The sequence below is a fragment of the Pongo pygmaeus genome, chromosome 2 (assembly GCF_028885625.2).
Source record: "Pongo pygmaeus isolate AG05252 chromosome 2, NHGRI_mPonPyg2-v2.0_pri, whole genome shotgun sequence".
NCBI lineage: Eukaryota > Metazoa > Chordata > Mammalia > Primates > Hominidae > Pongo > Pongo pygmaeus.
Window position 1 is genome coordinate 192222788 of NC_085930.1, and position 15332 is coordinate 192238119.

The window sequence follows — 15332 nt, forward strand, 5'->3', positions numbered from 1 at the left end:
ATTTGTCTCGGATTAACTCAAGATAAATAACTTCAAATATCTACACACATGATGGATGTTCCCTTTTGTACCTCCCTCTACCTGTTTCTCTTGTCCATTTCTCTCCAATCCTAGTTCTCTATTAGAGTGGACAAATATGGGTTTGTAGAAAAAAAAATTGAGGGCCAGACACAATGGCGCATTCCTGTAATCCCAGCACTTTGGGAGGCCGAGGTGGGTGGATCACTTGAGCCCAGGGGCTCAAGACCAGCCTGGGCAATGTGGCGAAACCCCATGTCTACAAAAAATGCAAAAATTAGCCGGGTGTGGTGGTGCACACCTGTAGCAGTCCCAATTACTAGGGAGGCTAAGGTGGGAGGATCACTAACCCCAGGAGGCAGAGGTTGCAGTGAGTCATGATCACACCACTGCACTCCAGCCTGGGTGACAGAGACCCTGTCTCAAAAAAAAAAAAAGGCAAAATGAAGTAAAATATAATTTTCTCTCATTAAATCTTATTTCTCTTTTTGCTTAAAATAATATACTATACTATAATAATACTATAACTTTTTTTTTTTGAGACATAGTTTCACTCTTGTCACCCAGGCTGGAGTGCAACGGTGCTATCTCAGCTCACTGCAACCTCCAACTCCCGGGTTCAAGTGATTCTCCTGCCTCAGCCTCCCCAGTAGCTGGGATTACAGGTGCACGCCATCACGCCCTGCTGATTTTTGTATTTTTAGAAGAGACCGGGTTTCACCGTGTTCACCAGGCTGGTCTCAAACTCCTGACCTCAGGTGATCTACTTTCCTCAGCCTCCCAAAGTCCTGGGATTACAGGTGTGAACCACCACATCTGGCCACTATCACATATTTAATAACATGTCCTTACACATTTAGGCCTTTACTATATATTTTCTGAATATATTTGAAAATCGTTCATTCATTAGCTCATTCAACAAGTATTTATTGAAGACCTACTTCATCCAATGAGTATTTTCCCTAACTTAGAAAAGGGCCAAATGATTTCTTAAATTATGAAATGTAACAAGTATACATAAAAGTGCAAAAACTAGGCCAGGCACCATGGCTCATGCCTGTAATCCCAGCACTTTGGGAGGCCAAGGCAGGTGGACTACCTGAGGTCAGGAGTTCTAGAGCAGCCTGACCAACATGGTGAAACCCCATCTCTTCTAAAATACCAAAAATTAGCCGGGCGTTAGTGGCAGGTGCCTGTAATCCCAGCTACTCAGGAGGCTGAGATTGGAGAATCACTTGAACCTGGGAGGCGGAGGTTGCAGTGAGCCGAGATTGTGCCATTGCACTCCAGCCTGGGCAACAAGACCGAAATTCCATCTCAAAAAAAAAAAAAAGCAAAAACCCAAGTGTGCAGCTTAACAGATCGTTGTGAAATAACCCCCTGCGTAGTCACCTTCCTACCTAGGTCAAGACACAGAACATCACCAGCTCCCCAGAGCACCAACACTTTCATTCCGGACACTACCCCTCCCAGCCCTCCAGTGGTCACCAGGACACAGGCCGATGTTCCATGATACTCAGGAACCTCCAGGACCCCTGCTTGCATGGGCCCCTTCCAAGGCCCTGGTCATCTGATTTTTGTAAAATTTTAAAAGTAAACATTCTACCACATTTGGCCAAGACTGCCTTGTACTTTCAAAACTATTTTTGTATATGTCATTTCACACTCTTTTTCTTAAATAAGTTCTCCCCAAACTGTATAAGCTTCAAGACCTGCAAAACCTGGATGTGCCTCTGGAATTACTTTCCTGTTAAGTATTCTTTGCTTCTAGAGGGATTACACAATCTGAAACCTCATTTTCCAATATGAAGTGTTCCAACTATTTCCATGGGCGCTAACCCTTGGCTGATCAGGTTGCTACTTGGAGAGAAGAGCTGACTTACCTTTCATGGGGCATGGAAAGTAGTTGGTGGTTGGGTTTCCCAGCTGCGGACCACCAGAGCTGGGTGATACCTCAGCTTGGCTTGCTGCTTTGTTTTTATTTTCCCCGTCTGCCCCTTCACCCTTTCCCATCCTTTCGGTGTAATTAATTGAGGAAGGCAAAGAGTGGTAGTCTCTGTAGAAACCTGTTTGGAGACTGGTTTCCACAGCATGTTAGATGACTGACATGGAATCTCAGATACTACTCTGGATTTAATTTGACAACAATGAAATACTCAATGGTGTTTTGAAAGCAAAGGACCTGCCAGGCGTGGCAGCTCATGCCTGTAATCCCAGCACTTTGAGAAGCCAAGGCGGGTGGATCATGAGGTCAAGAGATCGAGACCATCCTGCCCAACATTGTGAAACCGTGTCTCTACTAAAAATACAAAGATTCGCCGGGTGTGGTGGCACACGCCTGTAGTCCCAGCTACTTGGAAGGCTGAGGGAGGAGAATCGCTTGAACTCGGCAGGTGGAGGTTGTAGTGAGCGGAGATCTCATCACTGCACTCTAGCCTGGGGGACAGAGTGAGACTACGTCTCAGAAACAAAAACAAACAAAAAACAGAAAGCAAAGGACTCTTGGGGAAAGTGTCCAGGGGAGAGAAGGGAACTCTCATACATAAATTAATTCTTATGAAAACCCTAGAAGTAAGTAATAGCATTATGGGAAAGGGGTCCCAATCCAGTCCCCAAGAGAGGGTTCTTGGATCTCTCGCAAGAAAGAATTCAGGACGAATCTATAAAGTGAAAGCAAGTTTATTAAGAAAGTAAAGAAACAAAAGAACCAGTACTCCATAGGCAGAGCAGCCTTGGCTTGCTTCTTTGTGAGGGTGACCCACGGAGGGAGAGCAAGGCTGGTGAATCATCTCCCTGGCTAGTTCCTCCAAGGCAGAGCTGCCGACCAAGGCCAACTTGGTTAAGCACACAGAATATTTACCACGAATCTAAGAGTTTGCCAAAATTTCAAAATCAGGAGATTTCACGCAAAAAGTTGGAAGATGTGACCGTCCTGGGCCCACATTCCTGCCTGGCCTGGCACTAGCTGGGTGGGGCTGAGGAGTAGCTGCTCTCCAAGGGCCCTGCTCGCCAAACCTCTCCTCCCCTTTCCTCCATGCTACCTCACTCACTGCTGTCTGTGTGCTTCTCCCTTTCACATTTGCATTTGCAAAGCCTGTTCTAACCTAACGTGGTTTCCGTAGTGATCTTTAAACATTAAATTTGAAGCTAACAAGGAACAGGTTCCCTCAAAATACCCCAAGATGACTTTCTTGCCAATATTTCCTGAACTCTTTACAAAGTGGCCAGCAAGTCACCTCCCCAAGTGGAGTTAAACTATGTAAATGTACACAAAACAAATAAGATTAGAAATACCCAAAGGTTCATCTCCAGTGAAATAACTTTCCAGCTAGAAGCAGTAAGAAGCAGCTAAGCCTAACTAACTACAGATCTGATCTGTGGTTCTTGATTTTTCATACGTATAAAAATCTCACCGGACGTCTTGCTGAGCCTCACCCCTAAGATTCTGATGCAGGAGATGCAGGGTGAGGCTGAGAATGTGCATTTCTAATAACTTCCCAGGTAGTGCTGCTGCTGCTGGCCCTGGACTACCTTTTGAGAATCACTGATGCATGCCACTCAAAATGCAGTCCTCAGGCCGGGCGCGGTGGCTCACACCTGTAATCCCAGCACTTTGGGAGGCTGAGGCGGGCGGGAGGTCGGGAGTTTGAGACCAGCCTAACATGGAGAAACCCCGCCTCTACTAAAAATACAAAATTTGCTGGGTGTGGTGATGCATACCTGTAATCCCAACTACTCAGGAGGCTGAGGCAGGAGAATCGGTTGAACCCGGGAGGCAGAGGTTGCAGTGAGCCGAGATCATGCCACTGCACTCCAGCCTGGGCAACAAGAGTGAAACTCTGTCTCAAAAAAAAAAAAAAAAATTAAATTAAATTTAAAAAAAGCAGTCATCGGGCTGCAAGCCTGACAGCTTGTTAGAAATGGAGACTCTCTCAGCCCTTCTCTAGAACGGTGCAATCGGGAGGCTGCAGGTGATTAGGAGGAAGTGAAATTTTCAGATGCACTAGACCAACTCATTGTTCCCAAACCTTCCTGGTCAAAACAACTTGGGGCATTTCTTACGTCTACAGTAGGCCAATCCTTTCCCTTAGAGATTCTAATTCAGAAATCTACTTTTGGCAAGCACTCCAGGTAATTCCTGTCATCAGGGAATTTTAGGGAAAACAGGCTAATGGTATTAATACAGCTAAAGAAAGAATATGTCAACAAAATGGAGATGAGCAAGTGAAGGAGAAAAATGGGAAATCTCAGGGGAGAGAACTCCTAGCGTGTGTCTTCAACCTGTAGCCCCCGTATGTGTTCCTTTTGCAGAGAGAGATGTATCAAATTGTTGTATCCTCTACAGAACCAAACCATACACCGTATTCCTTTTATTTGGGCCCCTTCTCATCAAGGAACCTCGTCATTATAATTTGGCTTCCATCCTCTTTTCACCCCAGGGGAAACACGCAAGTCAGAGCAATATAAAAATTCTGATTTGAGTGAGAGGTACATTTCTCCCTGTGAATCAAGAAATCATTAAAAGGCCAGGCACAATGTTCATGTCTGTAATCTCAACACTTTGGGAGTCCGAGGTGGGAGGATAGCTTGAGCCCAAGAGTTCAAGACCAGCCTGGGCAACAAGGTGAGACTACAAAAATAAATAAATAAATAAAAATTAGCTGGGCATGGCAGTGCGTGCCTGTGGCTTCAGCTACTTGTGAGGCTGAGGTGGGAGGGCCACTTGAGCCCAGGAGGCTGAGGCTGCCATAAACTGTGATGAAGGCCACTACACTCTAGCCTGGGTGACAGAGCAAGACCCTGTCTAAAAAAAAAAAATAAAAGTAAAAAAGAAGAAATCCTAACTAAGGTGTTGATACATTATACTGTTTGTTTTATTGGTGTATCTAAGAAATCAAGCCACTTTTGTTTTAACAGCAACATAAAATTTCTGTTTGAGGAAGAGACCAATACTTTTGCCCATAAAGGGTTTTCCTAAATGTGGATTCCACTGTGCAGTTTTTAACTTCTTTAAACATTCATTTAAGCAAGTCAGATTTTTTTTGGAAAGGAGAATTACATTAGCAAATAATAAAAATGTGCAAAAAATACAAGAATAAAAACATCTGAAAAAGCAAGGTTGATGATAAAAGTTTCTAAACTAGTATATTCTTTCAGTGTTTATAAATGTAATATTGCCCTTGGTGAGTCACATCTTTCCCATTAATCCATCTCCCTGATGTTCTAGGAGGAGGGGGAAATTTTGTCCTTGTGTATATGAGACCTAAACTGTCACTGACCCCACCTCCTAAGTACATTTCCCCAAATTTCAGATATTTCCAAAGTCCTTTCATGAAATGCAAATCTCTGAATGCTGGCCCTCACTGTCTGTTCCTCTATTCACCACCTAATCCCAGAATTTTCATCTGGGAAGTTAACAAATTCCTCAGCAATGTTGAAACATATTATTTCTATTAAGGTTTCAAGTGATTAGTCTTCTTCTGTAAGTTAAGCAATCAGAGGATCAGTTAGTCTGGAGAAATGTTTTAATAAAAGTCCCATTCTAAATAGATTTTTTTTTTTTTTTGAGACAGAGTTTTGCTCTGTCGCTTAGTGGCACGATCACTGCTCACCGCAGCCTCAAACTCCTAGGTTCGGCCAATCCTCCCATTTCAGCTTCCCAAGTAGCTGGGACCACAGATGCCTGCCACTATGCCCAGTTAATTTTTTAAATTATTTGCAGAGATGGGGTCTCCCTATGTTGCCCAGGCTGGTCTCAAACTCCTGAACTCCTGGGCTCAAGCAATCCTCCTGCCTCGGCCTCCCAAAGTGCTGGGATTACAGGTGTGAGCCACTGCTCCCAGCCTGGCTGTTTCACCTTCTTATCATTTGTGTGCTCACTGGAGTAGCACTTCTAACTGCCTGCTTTCAATAATGGAAAAAAACCGTAATGCTTTTATGACATAGTCGGTCATGATAAAGGAATAACTGGGAAGAGGGAGAAGCCCCAAATTACCCTGTTTTTGTTAGTGGTTTTTTGTTTCTGTGGGAAGCTGGTTTTGGAATAAGAATTATTTCTAATCTAATCTAACAGTTTAGCAAAATGGTAACGACAGGTGGTACATACAGAGAATGACGTCAGCCATTCTTAGCAGGGAGGGAGTTGACGTCTATGCTGTGGCTTGGAGGTGGCAGAGGAGAGTGCACACTTCACTTGGAACTCGCTGCAGGAGACTGAGCCAGTTAGAGGCACCAAGGCATTCCGAGTCCCCAGGGATCCAGCAAATGGGAGACAAATGTCAGGGTGACAAGGTAATCATTGGTATCAGGGCTATAATCTCCTAAAGGCCCAGGCACCCCTTGGTCCAGAAGGCATGGTGTCCCCAGGGACAGTCCCGGGGGTTGGGGGAGAGTGGGCAAGAGTGTTTCCACTCAGCCTGTGACTTTGAGAGCTGAGAGCTGTGGGCAGGGCCTCTTGTGATGCCCTATACTCCCAGTCTGGTGGGGAAAAACTACTAATCTCTAGGGGCAGCACCCTGGGGTCAGCCCTCAGAGAACAGTGTGTTATTGGCAGGAGGGGACTGGTACCCTAAGGTTCTCTGCACTAGGCAAGGAGCAAAGCATTTGGGGACAGCCATCTCCTCTTCTACCACACAGTTTAAATCACATTGTCCTCTTCTGGGGTATTTTGAAGCCTAGTGTGAATATCTAGAAGTGCTTTTTTTTTTTTTTTTTGAGACAGAGTCTTGCTCTGTCACCCAGGCTGGAGTGCAGTGGCACAACCCAGGTTCAAGCAATTCTTCTGCCTCAGCCTCCCGAGTAGCCGGGACTACAGGCATGTGCCACCACATCTGGCTAATTTTTGTATTTTCTTTTAGTAGAGACGGGGTTTCATCATTGGCCAAGCTGGTCTCAAACTCCTGATCTCAGGTGAACCACCTGCCTCGGCCTCCCAAAGTGCTGGAATTACAGGCGTGAGCCACCACACCTGGCCTAGAAGTGCTTTTTTGAGACCCTCTGATGAAAGATGCAATAGACGTGCAAACATTACCATCAACACTGTGAATATTTTAATGACAACAGCAGAAGAGCCCTGGCTAGGCAGGGCACAGATGCACATTTCACCTTCTAATATTCCTAAGAGGACTAGTTGAGGGTTAACAGTAAGTGTGCAGGAGTGAGAAGTCGATTGTGGAGAGAGAAAAGGGGGAAAGAGTTTGGCTAAATGAAAGAACACCCTACTCTGCTGTCAAGCAGAAGGTATGATGCCTGCCCACACTGAGGCGCAAGCCAGACACAGCCTTCCGCTCCAGCACCAGCTATACACGTGACAAATGATGACGGCAGGTGGAGCAAGTCCGGACCCAGCCTTCATGCAAGTGAGTTGTTCCAGGTGAGTTGTTCCAAGTGAGTTTTGCCAAGTTGACCCAGCCTTCATGCAAGTGGGCGGGCTGCTGTCCCACCAGCACACAGCTCTAGCTACTGACGGAGGCTTCCCCCGACAGTCCGGCAGCAGCAGTCTGTCAGTGGTTGACGGGTGCCTGGGTCACACTGGAGCAGGCTACAGCTGGGGAAGGGAGGGGAGAGAGGGGACAGGGTGATGCATATCCAGGCAGGATTTTTCACCATTCTAGGACCTGGGATTTTTCCTGGCAAGAGTAACCAGCTAGTCTGAATTTATAGCAGTTTCTTAATTGCTCCTTAGCAAGAACCAGAGTTGGCAATAACTACCACGCAAGTATAAATGATTTTCCAGGTACAATGCTAAAGGCAACCTCTACATTTTCTCCTTTAATCTCCAAAACAAGTCTGTGAGGTAGTTCTGCCACCTCAATTTTACAGATAAATCTCGGAGAGGTTAAATGACTTGCCCAAGGCAATACAGCTAATAAGTGACAAAGCTAGGGTCTGAATGCAAGAATTTTAACTGCTGTATTTCAACTACAATGGTATGTGTTCTCCCCTGTGATCAAAAAGCAATCATTGGGGTTCTTAAATGTTGTTGTTCTCTTGGTTATTAAATACCTGAGCCATGCTGCTGTCAAAGAGAAGGTAGCAAGCTGCTTTTTTTTTTTTTCCAACTAATGACTCTGTTTTGGTCCATGCCTCTAATGGGTCTTATCCAACGGAGAAATACTTTTAAGTCAAGATATGCACCAAAATCTGTTTTCCCCACCCTGACCTGTACTTTTTCTTGTCTTTTTTTTTTTTGAGACAGGTTCTCACTCTGTCGTCCAGGCTGGAGTGCAGTGGCATGTGATCACAGAGCAATGTAACCTCAAACTCCTAGGCTCCAGCGATCCTCCCATCCCAGCCTCCCAAGTAGCTGGGACTACAGCAATGTGCCACCATGCCTGGCTAATTTTTAAATTTTTTGTAAAGACATGGGGCAGGCGGCGTGGGGCTGGTCTCCAACTCCTGGCGTCAAGTGATCCTCCAGACTCTGCCTCCCAAAGTGCTGGGATTATAGACTTGAGCTGCTGCAGCCAGCCTGGCCCACATATCTGGTGTCTGTTTGGGACTGTCTTCAGCCTCTCTCCACTTTCCAGCCTGTACTCCAGACTGTGGACATTATACAACTTGAAAAACTTAAGTTGGTTGAAAATCCAACAGCTCCTCACTGCCTCCAGAATGAAGTCCTCTGGGACAAGAGAAGGCCTTTTACTGCTAGGCAGCTGCGTCCCTTGCTTGCCCTTCTCTGCCTAGTGGCCCAGGCCATCCACTCTGTGCCCTGAATACATTGCATGTCTTCATGCCTTACTGTTCTAGACCTTGCCAGTCCTTCTGCCTGCAATGGCCTTGGACTCACCACCTTCTTTCTCCATCTGGCAAACAGCTATCCTCCAAAGCCAAGTTCAAACATCACTGCCTCTCCCTCTGCCTCCTGACCCAAAGCAGAATTTAGTACCTCACTCACCTCACCGCACATGGCACCTAGTAGACTGGTATATTATACCACTTACTGTCAATTATATTACTTTTTTTTTTTTTTTTGAGATGGAGCCTCGCTCCATTGCCCAGGCTGGAGTGCAGTGGCGCAATCTTAGCTCGCTGCAACCTCTGCCTCTGGGGTTCAAGCAATTTTCCTGCCTCAGCCTCCTGAGTAGCTGGGACCGCAGGCATGTGCCACCATGCCCAACTAATTTTAGGAATTTTAGTAAGGATGGGGTTTCACCATGTTGGCCAGGATGGTCTCAACTCCTGACCTCAGGTGATCCACCTGCCTCGGCCTCCCAAAGTGCTGGGATTACAGACGTGAGCCACCACGCCCGGCCTATATTACATTTTTCTATGCAGCTGGATCCTGTTTCCCATTAGATAGGGCAAGGGCAGAAATCATTTCTTACCATCTTTGTTCCAGAGGCCCTAGTATAGAGCAAATGCTCTGTAAGTGTCTGTAGCATAAACAGATGCATTCATGTGCAAAATAACTCTGCTCACACAGCACCAGAACTGGCAAAGATCCTAAAGAAAGAATTCTACCAATATGTGGGTAATTGGGCTAGCTGGCTTCGAATTCCTTCAATACACATATCCCCAACACAGTCACTTAACAATGAAACAGTGAACTCAACCATGTTCCACTGAAGAACACAAACAGCATTCCCAGAAATGGGGCAAACAGCAATGTGAAATTTCCATCACAGCACCTTTGCTTTTCCCTTTTTTCTTTTTTTGGAGACAGAGTCTCACTGTTACCAGGCTGGTGTGCAATGGCATGATCTCAGCTCACTGCAACTTCTGACTCCCTGGTTCAAGCGATTCTCCTGCCTCAGCTTCCCAAGTAGCTGGGACTACAGGCGCGCACCACCATGCCCAGCTAATCTTTGTATATTTAGTAGAGACAGGGTTTCACCATGTTGGCCAGGATGGTCTCCATCTCTTGACCTGGTGATCCGCCTGCCTCAGCCTCCCAAAGTGCTGGGATTACAGGCGTGAGCCACCACGCCCGGCTGCTTTTCCCTCTGTTACACAGAGAAAGTTTTATTTGGAAAGGGGAAAAGGCTCCCTTGCTAAAACTGTAACTTTTGACATTGTCATAGACGGTGTTGCCTTGCTAAAACAGAGTATCACAGACTGGATATTATGAAGTAATTTATTTCGTACAGTTCTGAAGTCTGGGAAGTTCAAGATCAAGGGGCCGGTGTCTGGTGAGGGCCTTTTTGCTGCGTCATAACATGGTGGAGGGTATCACATGGCAAGAGGGCAAGAGTGAGCCAGCTCAGGTCTCTTCCTCTTTTAAAGCCACCAGTCCCATCATGGGGGCCCCATCCTGATGACCATATCCAATCCTAATTACCTCCCAAAAGCCCTACCTCTAATCAACACATGAACTTGGGGATTAAGTTTTTAACACGTGAAATATAGGGGACCCATTCTAATCACAGCAGACATGATTTATGTTTTACTTTCCCAATTATAGGCATCTTAAAGTACGGAGACCATCTTTTATATTTCTCCGTATTTTCCACAACATTTAGCATAGTCTTAGGTATTCAGCAAGAACTCAATTCAACAAATATTTAACACTTCAATGAATATATAAAAATGCAAAGGGCTGCACATGTTAGTAAAAGTAACACAGAATCTAGACAAAAGTAAACTGAATGGTTTTTCTTCATAATGAAAAAAGTATTTCTAAAAAAAAGCATTCAGCAGGCTCAGGCTTTTAACTCTTATCTACTTTTTCTGTAAAATTATGCTTTTCAAATTTACCAGAATTTTATATTAAATATTATTTTAGTACGTAATAGATATATAATACATGTATTTTTATAAGCTTAGAAAGTATAATAAAGGCAGAGGCAATCTAGATAGAAACTTTCCAATCACAAACACTAGAAACAATATCCATGTCTTTACTTATTTATATTTATGTGTTTGTTTTGAGATGCAGTCTTGCTCTGTCACCCAGGCTAGAGTGCAGTGGTGCAGTCTCGACTTACTGCAACCTCTGCCTCCCAGGTTCAAGCAATTCTCCTGCCTCAGCCTCCTAAGTAGCTGGGGCTACAGGTGTACACCACTACACCCAGCTTATTTTTTGTGGAGATGGGGTTTCACTATATTGGTCAGACTGGTCTTGAACTCCTGAACTCAAGTGATCTGCCTGCCTTGGCCTCCCAAAGTGCTGGGATTACAGGTGTGAGCCACCATGCCCGACTAATATCCATGTCTTTTAAACTACCTAGCAAGTTACTTTTTGGCCAGACAAAAACTTGGTTGTTGAACTCCAGGGCATCTGTCTCTGAAACATGTTACTGCCCATTTTCATCATAACAGCAACTGGAAAGTAATTCATTTAATTAAATGTCCTTTTCTCTTCCCCCCTTCCTAAAAGAGACTACATTGTATATAATTTGAGGCAGAAACAAACACTGGCTTCCAATAAAAAAGAATTCAACTTTATTAGTATGAAATATTTTGAGATAATGTATTATATTTGTGACCCAAATGCATGATTCTCCAATATGAAGGGTGTTCAGCACAAGCATACAATCACTTAGTAAAACTGCTCTTTATGACACCCCAAGAAAAGCTGGAGGCACTTCCTCTTTTTGGTGGAGAGAGAAGACACTACTTAATTGGCCATTTCCTTGCTGGAGTTTATTCCGATTCCCTTTTGTCTGATTCTTCCTCCTCAAACTCGACTAAAGGAGTGTGTCTGTCGGCCTGAGCACCCTCTCTGTAGAACACTTTCTTTATTGTGCCATCCTTTGGAGCCTTTATGGTATGCTGCAGAGACACAAGACAGGACAAATGACAGCTGTGATACTAATGAGGACTGAGTATACACCAAGTCAAGAAAGGGAGACCAAAAATGAAAACTGTAGCCAACTTTGATGTTTTGTCATCTCTCAGTGCTTTCCAACACTTTGTTGTTGTTGTTTTTATTTTTAACATCACAGCACACAGGGAGGACAGTAACAAGTTGAGAGAAATTAACACTAGGACACAGCAGTAACCATTCAACGACATGACTGGGAAGCTCTGGTGTAGCTTGTAGTTCTCAACTTGAGCCTCACATTAGAATTGCACCTAGGAAGCTTTCAACAGTTTTTTGTTTGTTTTTGTTTTTTTTTGTTGTTGTTGTTGTTGTTGTTGAGACAGACTCTCACTCTGTCACCCAGGCTGGAGTGCAATGGCATGGTCTCAGCTCACTGCAACCTCTGCCTCCTGGGCTCAAGTGGTTCTCCCACCTCAGCCTCCCAAGTAGCTGGGACTACAGGTGTGTGCCACCACATCTGGCTAATTTTTGTATTTTTAGTACAAACGGGGTTTCACTATGTTGGCCAGGCTGGTCTCGAACTCCTGACCTCATGATCCACCCGCCTTGGCCTCCCAAAGTGCTGCGATTACAAGCGTGAGCCACTGCACCCGGCCTTGTTTGTTTTTTTAAATTGAGATGGAGTCTTGCTCTGTCACCCAGGCTGGAGTGCAGTGGCAAGATCTCGGCTCACTGCAACCTCTGCCCCCCAGGTTCAAGCAATTCTCCTGCCTCAGCCTCCCAAGTAGCTGGGATTATAGGCATGCACCACCATGCCTGGCTGATTTTTGTATTTTTTATAGAGATGGGGTCTCACCATGTTGGCCAAGCTGGTCATGAACTCCTGACCTCAAATGATCCCCCTGCCTCGGCCTCCCAAAGTGCTGGGATTACAGGCGTGAGCCACTGCGCCCGGCCTTTCAAAAGTATTGATCCTTGGGACCTACTCCAGGAGATCGCAATTCAATGGGTCTGGGGAAGCAGTTTTTAAAATCTCCCCAGGTGATTGTACACATGCTCCTTGACTTATGATGGGGTCAGGTCCAGATAAATCCAATGTAAGTTGAGGAGCATATTCAACATGTATGGTTTTGCACCATTGTCAAGCTGAAAAATCCTTAATTGAACCATTGTAAGTTGAGGACTGTCTGCAATATTCAGCCAGGGCTAAGAATCACTCACCTACCATTTGAACCATCTATAAACATCTAATTTAATCTGATTGAGGTTTTCACTTTGAAACTGATGCCTGGCATCCTTGGTTCAGCCTTAGAAAATACCAACAGTTAACATTCAGTTGGGTTACTGCCTGATTCCAAGCTACTGATAATTTCATTAATTTCAGAATCAGAAATGACAGGTACAATTTCACAAAATTAAAATAAAAATTTTTTTACAAGAAGGATAGTTTGGTTTTGTTTCCTACAATTAATGCTTCATCAATCCATGGCTTTTCATATTTAAGGTGGTATTAACTTACAAAATAAGGCAAAAGAACAATCAGGTCTGATTGCTCCCAAAGTCCTCTTAGCAAATGAACTCATGATTTCCTTACCTCCATCTTCATGGCGATCATAACCATGAGGGAATCTCCCGCTTTCACTTTGTCTCCAGCTTTGACAAACACCTTGAGATTCAGTGTGACAGGTTAATATTTGAAAACACAGAGATCCTAGATAAGTTAATTTGCTTCATTATAGTAACCATTTTTCTGTCTATATGTACTCATAACACCATGTTGCAAACCACGAATATACACAATAAAACATCAATTAAAAGAAAAAAAACAACACAGAGGTCCTTTGTGGTCCATAGATTTGGTATATAAACTTATAGAGCAGAAGTACAGTCCATGTGGTTGTGCCATCTGCCAAATGCACTGGTCAAATCAGAGACCTACAGCCCAAATGCACTGGTCAAATCAGAGGCCTACAGCCCAAATGCACTGGTCAAATCAGAGGCCTACAGCCCAAATGCACTGGTCAAATCAGAGGCCTACAGGTCAAATGCACTGGTCAAATCAGAGGCCTACAGCCCAAATGCACTGGTCAAATCAGAGGCCTACAGGTCAAATGCACTGGTCAAATCAGAGGCCTACAGCCCAAATGCACTGGTCAAATCAGAGGCCTACAGGTCAAATGCACTGGTCAAATCAGAGGCCTACAGCCCAAATGTACTGGTCAAATCAGAGGCCTACAGCCCAAATGTACTGGTCAAATCAGAGAGCTACAGCCCAAATGTACTGGTCAAATCAGAGGCCTACAGGTCAATCTGGCATTGCTGGCACTGTTGTTGATGGGTAGCACTGCTTAGTCCCCTGTCCACACCCTCAAAACCACTTAGTTTTGCTTGAATCACATGAATATACTCCATGTATTTTGAAATTCTTTCATTTTTTTCAAGAATGTAGAAACAAGACACATTGCCAGTCGGGAAGGACTAATATACTTAAATGTCTTCCCCAGACAGGGAAGAGGGATGAGGGTCTTAACTGGTTTTCTTGTTTTGGGGTTGTCTAGGGCCAAGTATAGTAAGTGTGTCTGAAGTCTTCAGAGCCCTGTGTAGTAAATGTGAAGACAATCTTCATGCAACAGAATCAAACTTATTAGCAACCCCAGAAAGAGATTTCTATTTTCTTTTGTATACATACAAATGGACTCATAGATCCTATATGGTCTCACTTTCGTTTTGGTTAACATGGTTACTAAGTGGGAGACTAACAGAGTTGTGCAGAGATGCCTGCACTATGAGAGGCCTGTGGGAACTGAAATCAAATGAGCTAAAGGCAGATGCAGGTCTCCTAGCTCATACCCACTTGGAGTAAATATTTCCAAAGGAGAATGGTGGCTGAAATCACCCACACTATTTAAGTAGTTATTTTCTTCTTCTTCTTCTTCTTTTTTTGTTCCAAGCGTATACAGTTGAATTTTTATGACTTAAGTGTATTTGAGGAGACTCTACTATATTCAAGTATATAAAAGGAGACTACGGATACTGATTATCACCATTTGATGTTATATCAATATGTGCTAGGGTCTAAATGTCTATATCCCTCCAGAATTCATTTGTTGAAATCCTGACCTCCAGGATGATGGTATTTGGAGGTGGGGCCTTTAGCAGGTGATTAGGTCATGAGGGATCCGGCCTCATGAATGAGATTAGTACCCTTATGAAAGAGGCCTGAAGAGAGGTCCCTTGTCCCTTCCACCACGTGAGGACACAGAGAAAAAATGGCTGTTTATGAAATCAGTAAGTAGACTCTCACCAGAGTCAGATCTGCTGGTGATCTGAAGGATTTTCCAGCCTCTAGAATCGTGAGAAATAAATTTCTATTTTTTAAAAGCCACCCAGTCTATGATATTCTGTTCTAGCAGCCTGAACTGACTCAGACAGTATGGACTGCAAGTGTGAATTATACACTGCATTCAATACCAAACCATATTGTTCTTCGCCGATACCAGCCTTTTACAGATGCAACTATGTACACTATGTACAGATGCAACTATGTATAGATGCAACTATGTACACTAAAGAAAATGTCATTATTTCATGAAAAACTTGCTGCTATTAA

At 44.2% G+C, this 15332-nt stretch overlaps 1 protein-coding gene across 3 annotated transcripts in view; it reads right to left on the minus strand.

Moving 5' to 3' along the window:
* Positions 1-11377: 11377 nt before the first annotated feature.
* Positions 11378-15332, minus strand: part of MCCC1 (methylcrotonyl-CoA carboxylase subunit 1) — a 77591-nt gene continuing 73636 nt past the window's right edge. For all 3 annotated transcript variants that reach the window (XM_054479968.2, XM_054479971.2, XM_054479970.2), the window contains 2 exons: positions 13317-13388; positions 11378-11730 (listed from right to left, as the gene is read on the minus strand). In XM_054479968.2, coding sequence (XP_054335943.1) covers positions 11602-11730; positions 13317-13388 — 201 coding nt within the window. In that variant the 3' untranslated portion in view covers positions 11378-11601. The remainder of the gene's footprint in view (positions 11731-13316; positions 13389-15332) is intronic.